Source organism: Oryza brachyantha, chromosome 2 (assembly GCF_000231095.2).
Source record: "Oryza brachyantha chromosome 2, ObraRS2, whole genome shotgun sequence".
In the NCBI taxonomy this organism is placed as follows: domain Eukaryota; kingdom Viridiplantae; phylum Streptophyta; class Magnoliopsida; order Poales; family Poaceae; genus Oryza; species Oryza brachyantha.
Window position 1 is genome coordinate 23,147,189 of NC_023164.2, and position 16,142 is coordinate 23,163,330.

The 16,142-nt window shown below is 41.6% G+C and overlaps 2 protein-coding genes across 2 annotated transcripts; one reads left to right on the top strand and one right to left on the bottom strand.

Moving 5' to 3' along the window:
* Positions 1 to 171: 171 nt before the first annotated feature.
* On the bottom strand, positions 172 to 3,941 carry LOC102713713 (glutamine synthetase cytosolic isozyme 1-1). The gene is made up of 11 exons (XM_015833848.2): positions 3,717 to 3,941; positions 2,941 to 2,980; positions 2,646 to 2,749; positions 2,494 to 2,542; positions 1,905 to 2,011; positions 1,696 to 1,783; positions 1,482 to 1,610; positions 1,319 to 1,393; positions 1,142 to 1,233; positions 894 to 1,053; positions 172 to 734 (listed from the first exon to the last, which is right to left on the bottom strand). The coding sequence occupies exons 1-11, from the start codon at positions 3,788 to 3,790 to the stop codon at positions 582 to 584; spliced, it is 1,071 nt and encodes a 356-aa protein (XP_015689334.1). The 5' UTR covers positions 3,791 to 3,941; the 3' UTR covers positions 172 to 581.
* An 8,757-nt stretch (positions 3,942 to 12,698) lies between these two features.
* Positions 12,699 to 15,764, top strand: LOC102722280 (ankyrin repeat-containing protein At2g01680). The gene is made up of 3 exons (XM_006648961.2): positions 12,699 to 13,178; positions 13,623 to 14,032; positions 14,651 to 15,764. The coding sequence occupies exons 1-3, from the start codon at positions 12,893 to 12,895 to the stop codon at positions 15,530 to 15,532; spliced, it is 1,578 nt and encodes a 525-aa protein (XP_006649024.2). The 5' UTR covers positions 12,699 to 12,892; the 3' UTR covers positions 15,533 to 15,764.
* The last annotated feature ends 378 nt before the right edge of the window (positions 15,765 to 16,142 follow it).

Sequence of the window (16,142 nt, forward strand, 5' to 3'; positions counted from 1 at the left end):
ACTCTATCTCGTTTGTTGGAAATTTTAGCCATTATTACGATCACTTGTAGTCATATTCCTTCCACCCTGAAAAAAAGTCCTAACAGCTTTGCAGCCATTCAGGAAAAGTAGCGGCTCTGTTTAAAATTCTCATCCATCTGACCAAAATATTGTCTCCCATTAGCAACGAAGTTTAGAAAGAGCCACGGCCATTGGAAGGCCAGCAAGCATTTATATAAAGGTGATCACTAATAACAATGATAAATCACATGTAGTGCAGACAAGTACCGGAGGTACGGCCATTATTGGAGTTCACAAGAGCACCCAGACAGGCAAAGTGGTGACGACGAGTCACCTCTCGCCGTCACCCAAAGACGAAAGAAAAGCTAATCTAAATGCAGTAGAGCATAGCGTGCACCCAAACGAAATGGAATGAGCAGATTTTCTTTTTTATCTTTTTTTCCTTTTTTTTTCCTGTACTTCTCCCAGCACGAATGCAATTCGCCAAATCCTCCAGTGACCGATAAATCAACAGGAGTGACACACGGCGAGCTGGAGAGGACACGAGGATGATGCTGATGCTGTGGCGGCAGAAGTCGGCTTCAGGGCTTCCAGATGATGGTGGTCTCGGCGATCATGGAGGTGACGACGTAGGGGTCCATGTTGGATGCCGGCCGGCGATCCTCGAAGTAGCCCTTGCCGTTCTGCTCCGTCTCACGGCCGACGCGGACGGAGGCGCCACGGTTGGCAACTCCCTGCGGATTTATTTTCAAGATCAGAGCTTGAAACGGGACATGAATTCAGGTGTTTCAGAGCAGAGCTTTTTTAACATTCTTAAAAAATCTTATTATCTTTTTCAAATACGGTAAAAAAACCCTATGAGAGGAGGTAGAAGAAGAAGGCGAGGCACGTACCCAGCTGAAGGTGTTGATGTCGGCGGTCTCGTGCCTGCCGGTGAGACGGCGCTCGTTGCCCTCACCGTAGGCGGCGATGTGCTCCTTGTGCCTCAACTTGAGCTTCTCAATGGCGGACTTGATGATCTCGTAGCCACCGTCGTTCCTCATCGACTTGGTGCTGAAAGCAGCAGCCATGTTATTGATCAGCAGAGTAGCATATCGCAGTTAACACGATCATATTAATCTGTTCTAGATCAAATTCTCACCTGTAGTTGCAGTGAGCACCAGCGCCGTTCCAGTCACCAGGGATGGGCTTGGGGTCAAATGTGACGACAACTCCGGCGATCTCAGTGATCCTCTGAAGAATGAACATGGAGGAATTTGATCAATGATCAGACCAATCTTACCAAAGTATCATCTTGATAGAACAGTATCATCCATACCTCAAGAATGTAGCGAGCAACCCACAACTGATCACCGGAAGAAATGCCGACAGACGGGCCAACTTGGAACTCCCACTGGAAACCAATCACAATGCCGGCACTGTTAGAAAATGCACTAATTTCAACACGAGAAAATATCAAAAGGTTTGCAGGTAGTGCTCACCTGTCCTGGCATGACCTCTCCATTGATTCCACTGATGTTAATGCCGGCATAGAGGCAAGCCTTGTAGTGGGAGTCAACAATATCACGCCCAAAAGACTTGTCAGCGCCAATACCACAGTAGTAAGGGCCCTACAATACACAGAAAGTGAGATTAGTTAGGCCACACTTGAAAATTGGTAAATTAAGCGAAAGCAAATATGATGCTTAGGTGTACCTGAGGACCAGGGAACCCACCAACAGGCCAACCAAGGGGCCAGTTGATGTCCTTCTGGAGGAGGGTGTACTCCTGCTCAATACCGTACCTATCATTTGCAAGAGAAAAATTATAGGATCAATCAACAAAGCAATTATTATAGCAAGGAGTATTGCAAAGATTGTTGTTACGTTGTGATAATCATTTGGTGAAAAGATTAGTAGGCATACCAGGGCTCCTCAGCAGCAACATCAGGGTTGCTGAAGATCTTGGCAGCATTGTACCTCTTGTTGGTGGGGATCGGCTCTCCAGCTGGGGTGTAGCAATCGCACATGACCTGTGGATTACGATAATTTCTTTAGAACAATAGGGTGTCAATTATTGGAGAAATGTGACGAAACAAACCATTGGATTCCTCAACTAGTCAGGTTAGGTGCAACAGATGATCGTGCTAGTCATCATAAATACAATAAAAAAACGCTTAACCAAGATCAATCCAATTCCATGACATCAGAAACAGTCATAAAAACATCATAAAATCTACACCTGAAGAAATTAAAGTCATTTTTTTCCCTTCAGTAGTAAATCTACACCTGACCCTTCAGTAGTAAATCTACATATCTACACCTGAAGAAATTAAAGCCATTTCCCCCCTTTATTAGTAAAATCTACATCCCTTAATGTAGTATGAACCGAAGAAACAGCAGACAATTTTTATAGACATGTGCCGATCGATCTCGATGTCTGGATGAACAGAGATGGTACTACTACCGAATATAAATCACATCCATGACAAACTGAAAAGCTGCTGCCACTTACAAGGATGTTGTTTCCCCTCCTGAATGGGTCCTTGAAGATAGCTTGTGGGCTGCAAGATGGCACATGGTGGAAAAAAAATTACTGCTTGGATCCAAGTAAAACATAAAAATAACCGACTATCACACTTTGGATTGCCACGACAAGATACTTACTAAAGGATGACCTCACTGTCCTCGCCGGGGGCCTGACCGGTGCTGGAGCCATCATAGTTCCACTTCGGCAGCTTGCTGGGATCAGTAACCGGGCCGGAAATAGTCTGCAACCACCAACCGAGCAATTATAATATACTTGATAATAAATAACCAGTTCTGTTTAGGAGAAGCCCCGGATGATATAAGCGCAAGAACAGCTCAGTGCTCAGTGGATAACTTGGCAGAAAAAGTGATAAGACATGGTGGTAGTAAGAAACAGGATCACGGGGTCCTTGTGCTGGGAATCTTATCTTACCCTAGCCTTACTCCTGAGATCCATGCCAGATCCACCGATCCTGCATTAAAAACAATGAAAATCATTTAAGATCACTTATCAACATGGATTACTGAGCACAAAGCGCAGTAATCTTGTGATCTGAGGGTGGTTAAGGACGAAAGTTTGCATCTTTGACCGAAAGTAAGCGTGATTAGGGGAGATTAACTCATGCACCAACGGACCAACCGAATACGAGACGGTACAGAGTATGGACTACAGAGCATCTCGCCGTGGCCAAATGGTGACACAGAGAGGAAGCGACATGTTCGCAGGGAGGACCAGGTGGCAGACAGAGCCTGCCACTTCAGAGATCATCCTCCACAAAAAGGACAAACGAAAGAGTACTGCTCGTACTGGTAATCTCCATCTCTCTTGAAGCATATCAAGAATCCGGGGTTAATCAATAATTCACCGGAAAAGAAACAAAAAGAGAGATTTTTTTACTGGCTGACAGAGCTGGATGAAGCAAACGAGAGGAAGACAAGGACGAGACGAAGAGCGCCACCGCCGCCGCCGCTTCAGTCATGGAGTGAAAAGCGACCGAAAAAGAAACGAAATCTACTACGAATCTGTGACAAACCATGACGAGCACCGCTCCCGAAACACCCCGAAAGATCCCTCGCGAAGAAACCCCCGTTCATCGCCATGAAAAAACGACCAAAACCCAGAAGAGATCCGAAGAAGAAGATAGCAGTAACAATATATCATAAAAAAAAACCGCGTGGATGGAACAAACAGAAAACACGGCGGCGTACCATATGTACTCGGCGATGATCTTCTCCGTGGTGTCGGAGAGGTTGAGGTTGACGAGATCGGTGAGCGAGGCCATGGCGGAGGATTGAGGAAGCAAGGCCGGCACAGCTGGAACGAGGGTGGTGGTGGTGGTGGTGGGTGGTGGCGCCGAGGCTTGGAGATCGGGGAAGGCGGCTATATAATGGCGACGACTACCTACAGGGGAAGAAAGAAACAAGTTGGCACGCACGGTACAAATACGCAGCACTCGAGATTATAGGTTATCTCTTGGGACTTTGGTTGAAAAAAAGAAAGGCAAACCGTATATTTACCACGAAAAATAATTTTTAAAATTTTTATATATATATGTTTATAGTTATTTAAAAGCTAAACCTAAAAAATAAACTGTGATAAAAAAATTTTAATTTTAATTTTAAGATTAAAAATTTGTCTATAAGTATAAGAAAAACAAAAAAATAAGGTACAAGTACAACTATTTTTATTTAAAAATTGAATCCTGCGTATATACGTACAACGGCATGGTTGAGCCCCTAGCAAACAAAACAGCCCGCTTTTCGAGTTCCGCGGATAATATATTCGGTTAATTAGATCAGCGCGGTAGGTGCGTGTGCTGTTACGTGATCTCCCACCTGATTCCGGGTAAGTAGTAACTGACGTGTGGGGCCAGGAGCTTGGGGGCCCACGTGTCAGCGCGCGGGGTTGGTGTTAAGGAAGGATTGGAGGTTTCTTGCGGAAAGATAATTTATTCTGAGCGGCAGCTTTATCAGCAGTAGTGGCTGATTTATTATGAGTTCCAAGCACAGAGGTAAAAGAAAAACATGGTTAACTTTTTCGATGCTTTGGAGAGGTCCAAAACCGAAAAGAATTGGATTTTAAAAATAAGTTGGATTCAATCATCCTACCAAAAAGCCCCCGCTGCCTGCTCCTGTCGTGCCAATGGGGTTGTACACTTGTAGTAGATTCGTAGTATCATCTTGGCCTCTTGGGCCCCGGTCTTCTGACACATGGGAAAACGAGAGTAACACGGATGTGATTAAGAGTAGATACTGTAAGCCACCTATAAGTATAGTTTAAGATGATAAAAAAAAGAAAAGAGTAGCAGGCTATGGATTCACAGTCAACTGTACCACGGACTCTAAGACATATGTGTATTAATTGGATAGTACTCCGTATATGACTATTGGTATGTGTTGGCTATTAAATTGGCTATAGACCATTTGTAGCCAGCAACGGCTATAATATTAAAATTGCTCAGTTTTGAGGTTCATAATATTTTATAATTGCCTTGAAAGAATATTTTGGGAGAGTTCTACTACCAAATATTAGCGCAGGTGACTTGAAAGTAGAGTCACAGTTCGAAATTTTAATGACTACGGATATAAACTTAAGGTCTATTTGGTTCTGGAGGAATTTCATAAGGTAAAAATGAAGGAATATAAATGTATTTTCATGTTAATTTATATAAACGTTTTCATAAATTTAAGTAGATAAAAAATTTTCTATATTTTCTCTTTATAACTTATAAAATATATATTTTTTTATAATTACTATTTAGGAGCTTAAAATATACCCGAAAAATTCAAAACTATAATCAACTTTGAATATAGACTCCCTCTTTAGGGGTGTTGGTGGCACACACGCAGTTAGGGGTGCGAATGTACCAAGATTAGTGGGTTCTTTCACAACACTATTTAATTCTTAAAAAAATTTAGCTCAAAATAATACATAATTTTATTTTCAACCTGTGTTAAACCCAGTTCTTAAATTTTATAGGCAAAATGGTTGGGCTAATTACCGTCTCTACACGCAGCCATTCTTTGATGTATGTTTTGTGCATATACATCTACCGTGTGTAAAACAAACAAATTTATTTTTAACTTTTTATAATAATTTGTTTTTTAACCATTCATTGTTCTGGTTTCTGAACGGAGGAGAGGGCAAATTATCATGTCAAGAGACACTGTAGAAATCACGAGATGAAAAGCGCACGTGAGGCACGGAACAAAAAGACGGCACGGATCGACGGAACGGCGGCCACCCCAGCACACGCCAACGCGCGGTCGTACAGCGGCCACAGCTTTCCTTCTGCACGGGTGCGGTGAATCTCACCTTTGCACGTTTGATATCTGAATCTTGGGGCCCATTAATTGCTGAATCTTTTCTTTTCTCGAAAGGAATTAATTGCTGATTCTCTTTTGTATGTATAGTTGGAGGCTTGGAGCGTATCTGGAAATTTTGGTTACAAACTTGGCATTTTTAGCGCGTATTCATCTAATCGGAGAGATAAGAGCATCATCAGCCGATCAACTATCTAATCGTAAAATATAGGTCGGAGACTATAAGTTAAGCTCCGGCAAAATATTTATCGAATCTTTTAAATTTAGATGTCATCTATACTATAAGAGAGGGAGGAAGGTCATATTTAGAGTCTGTTTGTTAGGTTGTTGATTCTGATATTCCTAAATGTTCTTTCTATATCCTCTGAAAAGACAGTAGGATGTTATATATAAATAATTTATTGGAGTACAAAGAGATGATAAACTGTTTTAAATAATCATCCAAGTAAAAAAATAAATGATTAAATTTAGATGAGCTGTTAGGATACTCTAAGAGCAAGTTCGATAGTATAGTCAATTACTAGCTCCAATTCATCCATAGTCAATCTAATAGTCTATTCATACAATAGTTATCTACAAAACATTAGTAAACATTAGTAAATGATCTAACATGTCATACACACATTGTATCTGGTAGTCCATGTGCAGCCGACTACAAATTAGTAGCTCATGTATCTTCTCTCCCCTCTTATCTCTTTAAAATATGCTTATACTGACTTAGAGCATCCCGAACAGCTCTTTTATCCCATCATCTATTTTAAAAATAGAGTATGGAGGATAAAAATAATGCTCCAACAGATCATCTATTTCATCCTCTATTTTTAGATGTTCTCTATATTATGAGAGATATAGATATTCTCTCTCCATCATCTAAAACTCAATTGTCCCACTTTGACCACTATAAAACATAAAACAAATATGCGGTAGTTACATGTATCAACAAAATATAATAGACTAGAATATAGATGTCCTAATATGGATGATCTGCTAGAGCACACAAATATATAGAGCATGCGACTGTTTTAGATGACCATCCAAACTAAGATACAGTGGATCAAATTTAGATGAGTTGTCGAGGATGCTCTTATAGCCCGCTATTGTACATACTCTAATAAGTGATAAACCCATACATAAATGCTACCGGTCGTGTCTCCGTGGTCCATTTGGTAGCCACGCGCATAAAATCTGCTCAACGACTTGGGCCGCATGCGCGCTGCCATCGTTGAAAATGAGCACTACGATCTTCTAATCGTGTCCCCTCGGTTTTGCGTAATTCATACGAAAATTGTTGTCCCTTCTTTCAGACAAACGGGTTTGAAATTTAAGGAAAAAAGTTTTGGCGATTAGCCGATTACTGAAAACTCGAAGTTTGAAAGGAGAATTTTCAAAGCAGAGATATTGTTCAAAAGCAAAGATATTGAGACATTACCCTACTTGCTCGTTCTAAATCCGCATCATGCAGGATGTTGCTTGGTAGGAGGAGGAGAAAAGGGAGCAGCAATATTCCTGGGGCACATGGCATTCGATTCTGTGATCCCATCCAGAAAGATGCCTGCATGTTGCGTTCTTCCAGTCATTTTTCCTAGGTTAGTCGCACCAGAATCACCTCTTTAATTCCCCAATTGCTGCATTCTGATCATGCTCCAATACCACAGCAATGCGGCCTGACTAGACGAGCTTGCGGTTCCAACTTGCGTTGGATTAAGTTTCAATTAATTAGGTCGTGACGACTTGCATTCCTGAATCCTTCGTCCTCCTTGTGTGCAGCGTCACTCGCTCACTACTCGCAAAATATACGCAGAAAGATCTGGTCTGAGCATTTCTTGTCACGATCGATCAGGTTAAGGCATTTTTTCTCCCTTTGTTTAACATCACAATTCATGGTGTTGAACCTGCTGGCCAATACAGCCCTAGCTTCGTGCCCGGAACAAGGCAAAAAGGTTTGTTGCTTGCGTAGTAGCTGTTGACGATTTCAGCATTAAAAAAAATGTACATTCTCTTCGATTAGGTGTTGCAGTCTTGCAGAGGAGCAACCCCAGCTATGTACTGACAGTGCCCATTCGACAAAATAAATGTACAGTAGTTTCTGCCGTATGTGTATTCTGGCTATCCATATCAGTTTTGGATAAAGAAACTGTTTCTGATAATCTTCAACTTTGTTGTTTTCAGAAATAAAAATACAGCGTTGTTGATCTGTTAGCCCAATCATTTGCACCACTTCAGTAGAAGTTCAGGAAAAAAAAAGTTTCAGATAAGCGAAGGATACTTCAGAATTTCAGTTAAGAAAAAACTGTGGGTACCAATAATTCTGTAGTCTACATGTTGGGTATTTGCAATTTTCAGGACAACGACGGGTTGCATATGTGGACGTGGTTTATCAGTAGTGGCCTACACGCTATGACAAAGGGAACGCATCTGAAATTCTGAATTATATTATCATACTAGTCACATGCCAACCCTTTTGTTTTATCCATGCACGTACTGGATCACTGAATGGTTTAGACCACAAAATATTTATGACATATGACTTTATAAAAGAAAACCTAAAAAGATTTGAACTTCATGCACTAACCTATTCCTGAATCATCGGTGAAGAATTGAAAGGCACTGCACCGCTAGAATGTACCAGTAGCTTTACCTTACCGCGGATACCTCTATAACTGTCGTCTGACAAAACATGATTATTGTGGATTTTTTTTGGTTTTGCACCGAGAAAACCACGGTGGCTTCTCCGCGAGTTCGGTGAACCCTGCTAGTATATGCATATATAAACAACAGTTGGTCAGTACCAGCAGAAACATCTGGAAAATGGAGAGGAAACAATGCAATTTGGCAGAGCTCAACAGGCGATGGGCTCGTAGAGAGTGATTGTTTAGGTGTTTTAGAAAAAAACCAAATAATACATTTGTAAATAAAAAATAAATTGTGGATAAAAATTTTGTGTACGTATTTTTGGCGATATAAAAGTCAATGCTAGAAAATAAACTTCAGTGAAAAATCCTAAAATAAACTACAAATTTAAATAAAAAATTAAAATTTTGATTTATAAGCGTAAGCGAAGAAATGGGGTGCAAGCCAGCTACAATTTCCTGAATTATCATAATCCCTGTCAATATTATCATCAAGGGGATTGCTGTGTTCTCTAGTATTATTCATCCTTTGGAGTCAGCTATGGAATTTGCTTTGCTTCTAGACATTGAACTTCCAGCTGTTTTTTCGTCAGCGTTGTCGCCACATCTTATTCTGCGTCCTGCGTACCATGTTCTGGATTAGCTGGTACTCTAAAACACTAGATAATTAACCGGGTAAACCTTATGCTATATCGGTTGACCTGAATAAATCAACATCCAGTCTTTAATACCAACAAGCAAGTTGCTCGTAGGTGCCATCCAATGTCAACTTGCTCGACCAGTGTGCAGTGAGACGCTCCTCTCGCATTCCATTTTTAAAATTTGTTCTCCTGGTGTTTCTTGGCAGTAAGAAAGATCAAAGATCCGAAGAGTAACGCAACATACGTGGGTGTAGATTCCGGTCCCTTTCAGCGAACCAGCGGACCTATCAGCGGCGACTCCTTGGTCACCATCGCCGTCTTGGCGCAGCGAGTACGCGTCGTCGTCGTCCTCGCCGTCGAAAGCTACGGCGTTGGACTGCTTGATCGGAGGACTCACGACTGTACACGGTCCTAGTAGAATCCTAATAGCAGTTTGGTAATATTTTATAACTCCATCTTTTCGTTTTTTGCTTATAGTTATATAAGCCAAAAATTTATATTTAAAGTTAATTTTAAGATTTTTTTTCATAATAAGTTTATTTTTTAACTTTAATTTTTAATCGCTAAGAACGTATATTTGAAAGTTTTGTTTTCAAATTATTTTTTGAAAAAAAATTGATGTTTGTTTTCTTAGTTTAACAAACGAAAAAACGACCCCTTAATGCCGCTTGTACCTTTGCTTCACACAAGTCTTGTTTGTCTTCTAACGACTGACCTTGTAGATGTGTTTTCCTTTTCATCAAGTCTTCGATCAGGTCGTCGGTACTTTGCAGTGACGATTGTAGTGCCATGTTATGTACTTATGTCTTCATATTCTAGAGGGAAACTGCCAGGCTTGAAGGTTACAGTTCGTGTGAATCACGGCTTGGTTCCACTTATGTATAACATCGGTAATACATACGTTTGCAGAGCAGATCGTTGTCGCTTGACTCTCGTATTCTACCCTCCGTTTGCATTTCCGGCTGCCACTTGGGAGGCTGAAGACTTTCAGCGCTCCAAGAATCGCAGGACTTAACTACGAGTGGTTAAAGTTCAAGTAGGAAGCAGGAACAAAGTGAGTGGTCTTAGATAGATGATTGATCTGAGATTATTAGATAGATTATAGATGACAATGACATGGCCACGGCCGATCACTCGGCTAAACAAGAGGTTACGGAGGGCTTATCCTGATTATCTCCCTCACCTCCTCCACCCAACCCAACCCAACCCAACCAACTTGCGGGGGATTGATTGATGATCACTGATTGATCCGTCCGGTCAGGCCCGGCCCGGCCCGGCCACGAACGGTTTGCGCGTAACTATCCCCCGTTTGAATCGGCTGCCGCGGAAAGTCCAACAACCTGCTAGCGTGACACGGCGCCGGCCGCGCAGGTTGAAACAGCTCTCGGATCCCCAATCGCGGGGTGTATCGCGAGCGTTTTTCCCACGGCGAATAGGCAGGGCGGGCCGGGGCGGGACCGGGGATGACTTAGAACGGCTTTGGCCTCGTCTCTGAAATTAATCCCGGCCCTGGTCCTAGCCTCAAACACAAACCCAAGGGAATACGTCCCCTGTCCCCGTACCCGCTAGATCCTCGGTCCCAAATGATGACCTTTTGTTTTCGAAATAAACTTAATACTCTCTTCGATCAACGCATCATAATATACAATATACATCAAAATATAATCATAATACTGAAATTATAAATAATAGCGAATACAACATCAAAAATTAGAAAACATGGCTATTATCCGAACGAGTTACCACAAAATTATCAATGCACATAAGATTTTGTATGTGTTTTCATAATTTTGGGCTCGCATGATGACTCCTATCGATGAAGTTTTGGCTCGCCCCGTCCCCAAATGATCCCCGTGGAGGTGATTTTGGCCCCGACCCCGTCCACGGCGGAGAGTTTTGGCTAGGATGGTAGCAAAACTCTATTTTAACACTCAGCTGAATATCCATCCATTTCTTATATTATGTAAATATAGTTATTAAGAAATATAAAAAAATTTAATATGACAGATTCATATGAGTTATATCACTGTATAAACATACTAATGCATATTTGACTACTACAAAGATTGGGTGTATACTAGTATTAGTTTAATTTATTTTTATTATAAATTACAAAATTAAAATTTAAATGTATAAGTTTGTAAGGAGATATATCCTATGTTACTCTACGTTATCAATTTTTTTCACCGCAAGGGGTTTGCTGGGCTGGGAAGTGGGGTGAGATGGGCTGTCGCTTATGCGTGGCCATCAGGCTGGACCGCTGGAGCTTGGTGGCCTGTTGTTAGGGACACTCAGCTTGCGTGGTCGGACCATGGGCCGTCAAGGCCCAACTGCACTTTAATTGCAGCTCGAGACTGGAGTTGACTTCTCTTTTTTTTTTTCTTTTCTAAGAACTGAAGCCCTATTTAGTTGCCAAAAATTCCCCCCAAACACATCACATCGAATTTTTGATAACTAAATAGAGCATTAAACATAGATAAAACGAAAAATTAATTGCACAGTTATGTGAAAAATCGCGAGACGAATCTTTTGAGTATAATTAGTTCATGATTAGCTGTAAGTGATACACTAATGCACATGCACTATCGACGGATTAATTAGGTTTAAAAGATTTGTTTTGCGGTGCCGTGAAATTCGTTTTTTTTATTCGTGTCCGAAAACCCTTTCTGATATTCGGTCAAACGTCTGATGTAACACTAAAATTTTTTTATTTTTCTAACTAAACACCCCCGAGTTGACTCCTCCGAATGTGACCAAGACGACTGTACCAGACAACTTATGGCTACTGTGAAATACAAATTCAACTTCCCACTTTACTACTTTATTCTCTCTCTCTGTGAATGGACAATCATGCTTTTTTTTCCTCGAGAGTTATCTATGCTTTACGACGAAACATTATATTAAAGTTATAATAAAGTAGTAATTATGTTTTATGGGTCTATTCAGAATCGGTTCATAAGATAGATTGGTACGAAATAAAAGTTGTTTTATTTTTTTTCTCATGAAAACAACATAACGATTATGTGTGGTAAGAAGTTGTTTTTTCCGGTTTTCTTGAGGTGGGAGCGTGCTAAAGGGGGAGAGGGAATACAAACTTTCTTTTACTTTTAAGCAATAGAGAAAATACTATATGTTTTATTTATCTTAGTCGATTACCTAAAAATAATATAACTATACTTAACACCTCTAACATGTACATAAGCACATAACCAAAAACTAGCACGCATATATAAGTTTTATTTCCAAGTGGATGAAGAAATAATCACTTGAATGAGACAGGAAGCCGACCAAAACTCGAAAACCTAATCTTTTTTTTCTGTTTACGTTTATAAATTAAAATTTTAATTTAGAGTTGATTTTATAATTTTTAATCAATACTTATTCTTTAATTAAAAAGATCGTTATATATAATTTTATTCATCGATTATTTTTTATTTGTAATTGACCACCAAAGTGGCTGACGCCGCTACGGCGCACGGCGATGCGCGTAGCGCGGCCGTCCAAAGGGCTCGTGGTATCGTGCTGGCTGGTTGGTGCTTTGGCCCCTGCCTCTTCTTTCGCTTTCTCTCGCCCACTTATCCCACGGCAAGAAAAAAGCTCGAGAGAAAGGGGGAAAAAAAGCTCGAGAGCAACGGTGGCAGCAGCAGCAGAAGCTAGCTTTAACCGAGTCCACGCGAACACGCGATCGATCGATATCGATCAGTGTAGTGACAGGAGTAACACGACAGGGAGGACAGCAACGGCGAGCGCGCAGCAGCAGCAGCAGCACGCCGCCGGCCGGGCGGCGGTGATGGATCTCCCGCCGCTCTCCCACCAGGCGCTCTTCGCCGCCGTCCGATCCGCCGACGCCGCCGCCGTCGGCCGCCTCCTGGCCGACGCCGAGGCCTCGGGGTCCACCCCGGCGCTCGCCGCCGCGCAGACGGACGCGGGGGAGACGGCGCTCTACGTCGCGGCCGAGGCCGGCTCCGAGGAGGTCGTCCGCCTCCTCATCCCGCTCTACGACCTCGAGGCCGCCACCGTCCGCTCCCGCCTCGACCTCGACGCCTTCCACGTCGCCGCCAAGCAAGGCCACACCGGTGAGCTCTCTCTTCCTGCCCTGCCCTCCCATCTGATGCGATCCTTCTTGCGACTGTGTGAAAGGCAGAAGCTTCCCTGCGATTAGCCGATTACCAAATGCTTTGAGCTCAGTAGGATGATAAATGGTAATTTATAGCTTAGCGTGGCAGTGCGTGGTGTATTGCACTGGGAAATCGGGATCCTTTCTTGTTAATTTGATCGATATAGTTTAGTTATTTGATAAATCGAACATCAGTCCGATTGATTGCCTGTGTATATGAATAAGCTTAAGAGTTAAGACTGAGGAGCTATCAAAATTTTTGGTTGAGGAAGTTTAGATATAGTGGTTATTGGTGTTCATACAGAGATCGATATGTGCATAGCCACAATTCATATGAAACACAGTTTGTTATGTTCATCTATTTTGTAAACAGATGTTGAACAAATGCTCTCATATATAACAGGGGTTGTGAAGGAGTTCTTGGGACGGTGGCCTGAGTTATGTTCAGTGTGTGACTCCTCCAATACTAGTCCGCTTTACTCTGCAGCAGTAAAAGATCACTTGGAGATAGTTAACGCCATATTGGACACTGATGATAGCTGCATAAGGATTGTGCGGAAAAATGGCAAGACATCACTACACACTGCTGCAAGAATTGGTTACCATCGTATTGTGAAAGCACTTATAGAGAGGGATCCAGGAATTGTTCCAATCAGAGATAAGAAGGGGCAGACTGCACTTCACATGGCTGTAAAAGGTAAAAACACGGATGTAGTGGAGGAGTTACTGATGGCTGATGTTTCCATACTCAACGTACGCGACAAGAAGGCAAACACAGCTTTGCACATAGCTACACGAAAATGGAGGCCTCAGGTATAATTCTTTGCTAAAAGCCTAAAATCATGTATTGCTATCTTCTATGTTCATTTGATGTTATGAGTTTAAGTATACTATGCCTGGAGAACGTATAGCAGTGTCATTTCTGTCAGGCAGTTTCAATTTTCAATGAACTATTTGGTTTATTTATGCATCCTCCTTTCCAATAGCTTGGCCACTGATGCTTCATGACTGGAACATGCCAAACTTATTAAGATGCACCCTCTCTAGTTGCAGCTCATTCAGTGATGGCACCATCATCGAAATTCTAGAAGTTCCATATTATCATGAATATTTGTCTTCATACTGGTCCAGCTAGTTTGCACACTAAATTATTGTTCATAGACATTTGTATTCAAACTTTTGTACCTTTAGGATGATATTAGGATAGAAGATGAGCAATGGGTAATAATAGAGTGTTTAATAGTATGTTTGAGGATAGCACGTTACTATGCATCTATTAAGACAGCAAAGGTACAGTGGCCTTTTGGAGTTGTTGATCTGAAGCTTAGGTTGCATCTGAAATGTACTTGTTTTTTCTTGTGAACTCATGGAAATTTTCCTTGTCTCAATGATGTACCAACATTTTATATATTTGTTCCATTTATTTTCCAGATGGTACAACTTCTCCTCAGCTACGAAACACTTGAAGTCAACGCTATCAATAATCAGAATGAAACAGCTATGGATTTGGCTGAGAAAGTTCCTTATGGTGAGTCTAAAATGGAAATAATAGAGTGGCTGACAGAAGCTGGCGCAAAGAATGCACGGAATGTGGGGAAAATTGATGAAACATCAGAGCTTAGGAGAACCGTGAGTGACATCAAGCACAATGTTCAAGCACAGCTCAATGAGAATGCCAAGACCAATAAAAGAGTGACAGGAATAGCCAAAGAGCTCCGGAAACTACACAGAGAAGCTGTTCAGAACACCATCAATTCAGTTACTATGGTAGCAACCCTAATTGCCTCCATCGCATTTGTTGCCATATTCAATTTGCCAGGCCAGTACTACGTTGATAGGGATAGTGGAGGAGATGTTGGTGAGGCCCATATAGCCAACCTCACTGGTTTCCGAGTTTTCTGTCTTCTGAATGCCACCGCCCTTTTCATTTCCCTTGCGGTGGTGGTAGTGCAGATCACCTTGGTTGCCTGGGAAACTGGTGCTCAGAAGCGGGTTATCAAGATTGTAAATAAGCTAATGTGGTCGGCATGCCTCAGTACATGCGCGGCTTTTATCTCATTGGCCTATGTTGTAGTTGGCCCCCAGAATGCTTGGATGGCTTTCACCATATCAGCAATCGGAGGGCCAATCATGATTGGGACTCTCCTCTTCCTGGCCTATCTATTGCTGCGCCCTCGATTCAAGTTTGGTGAAGATAGACAGCGGCGCATCAAGAGAGGAAGTGGCAGCAAGTCCTTCTCCTGGTCTATCCATGAGGGCTTGTCAGACCTGGAAGCATTCTCTGATCATGAGAAGAGAATTTATGCTCTGTAGCTTGTAAAAGATCTTGCATTAGCTGCATGTGACACTTCAGAACGTGTAATTGGCTGAAACAATCATCCCTGTATATAGTTGCTCAGCTGTTTTAGGTCTCTGGAGAGGTGCTACAAGCAGACCTTTTTCTGCGCCATCTTGATGGTTTGTGTCCTGGGATACTTGGTACCTGCTAATGTATGCTAGTACTAGCACTTGAGAATGAAGAGCACCTATGCAGTTCGATGCTATGGTTACAATTCCATCCATATTAAGCATCACATATGCTTAAAGTGACAACTTATCCGTCTTAATTTATGGGGGAAATGCTGTTTTCTAGTACTCTTATTCGGTCATAATTATTTGATATTCAGTAGTACAAGATTTTGATTTTGATCAAACTTTTTAAAAACTTCAACCGGAATAAATTTGTGATATTAAAATAGTGGCAAGGCAAAGTTTGATCAAATCTTGTTATAAATGTCAAATATTTATTATCAGACAGAGTAAGTGTATCATTTTTCTCCCTTATAGCCCACGTGAACTGAACTATACATTTCCCATGAATTTGTTGCAAAGACACCGTGATTCCGAACAGCCTCAATAACTTTTCTTTTATAAATCGGTAGGT

Excerpts from the sequence above, each read along its gene's own strand:
- LOC102713713 (XM_015833848.2), bottom strand. The coding sequence starts at position 3,790 with ATGGCCTCGCTCACCGATCTCGTCAACCTCAACCTCTCCGACACCACG. Across the intron at positions 1,784-1,904 it reads GTTGCTGCTGAGGAGCCCTG|GTACGGTATTGAGCAGGAGT; the intron begins GTATGCCTACTA and ends TGCAAATGATAG. Across the intron at positions 1,234-1,318 it reads TTGCTCGCTACATTCTTGAG|AGGATCACTGAGATCGCCGG; the intron begins GTATGGATGATA and ends TTCATTCTTCAG.
- LOC102722280 (XM_006648961.2), top strand. The coding sequence starts at position 12,893 with ATGGATCTCCCGCCGCTCTCCCACCAGGCGCTCTTCGCCGCCGTCCGA. Across the intron at positions 13,179-13,622 it reads CGCCAAGCAAGGCCACACCG|GGGTTGTGAAGGAGTTCTTG; the intron begins GTGAGCTCTCTC and ends CATATATAACAG. Across the intron at positions 14,033-14,650 it reads CACGAAAATGGAGGCCTCAG|ATGGTACAACTTCTCCTCAG; the intron begins GTATAATTCTTT and ends TTTATTTTCCAG.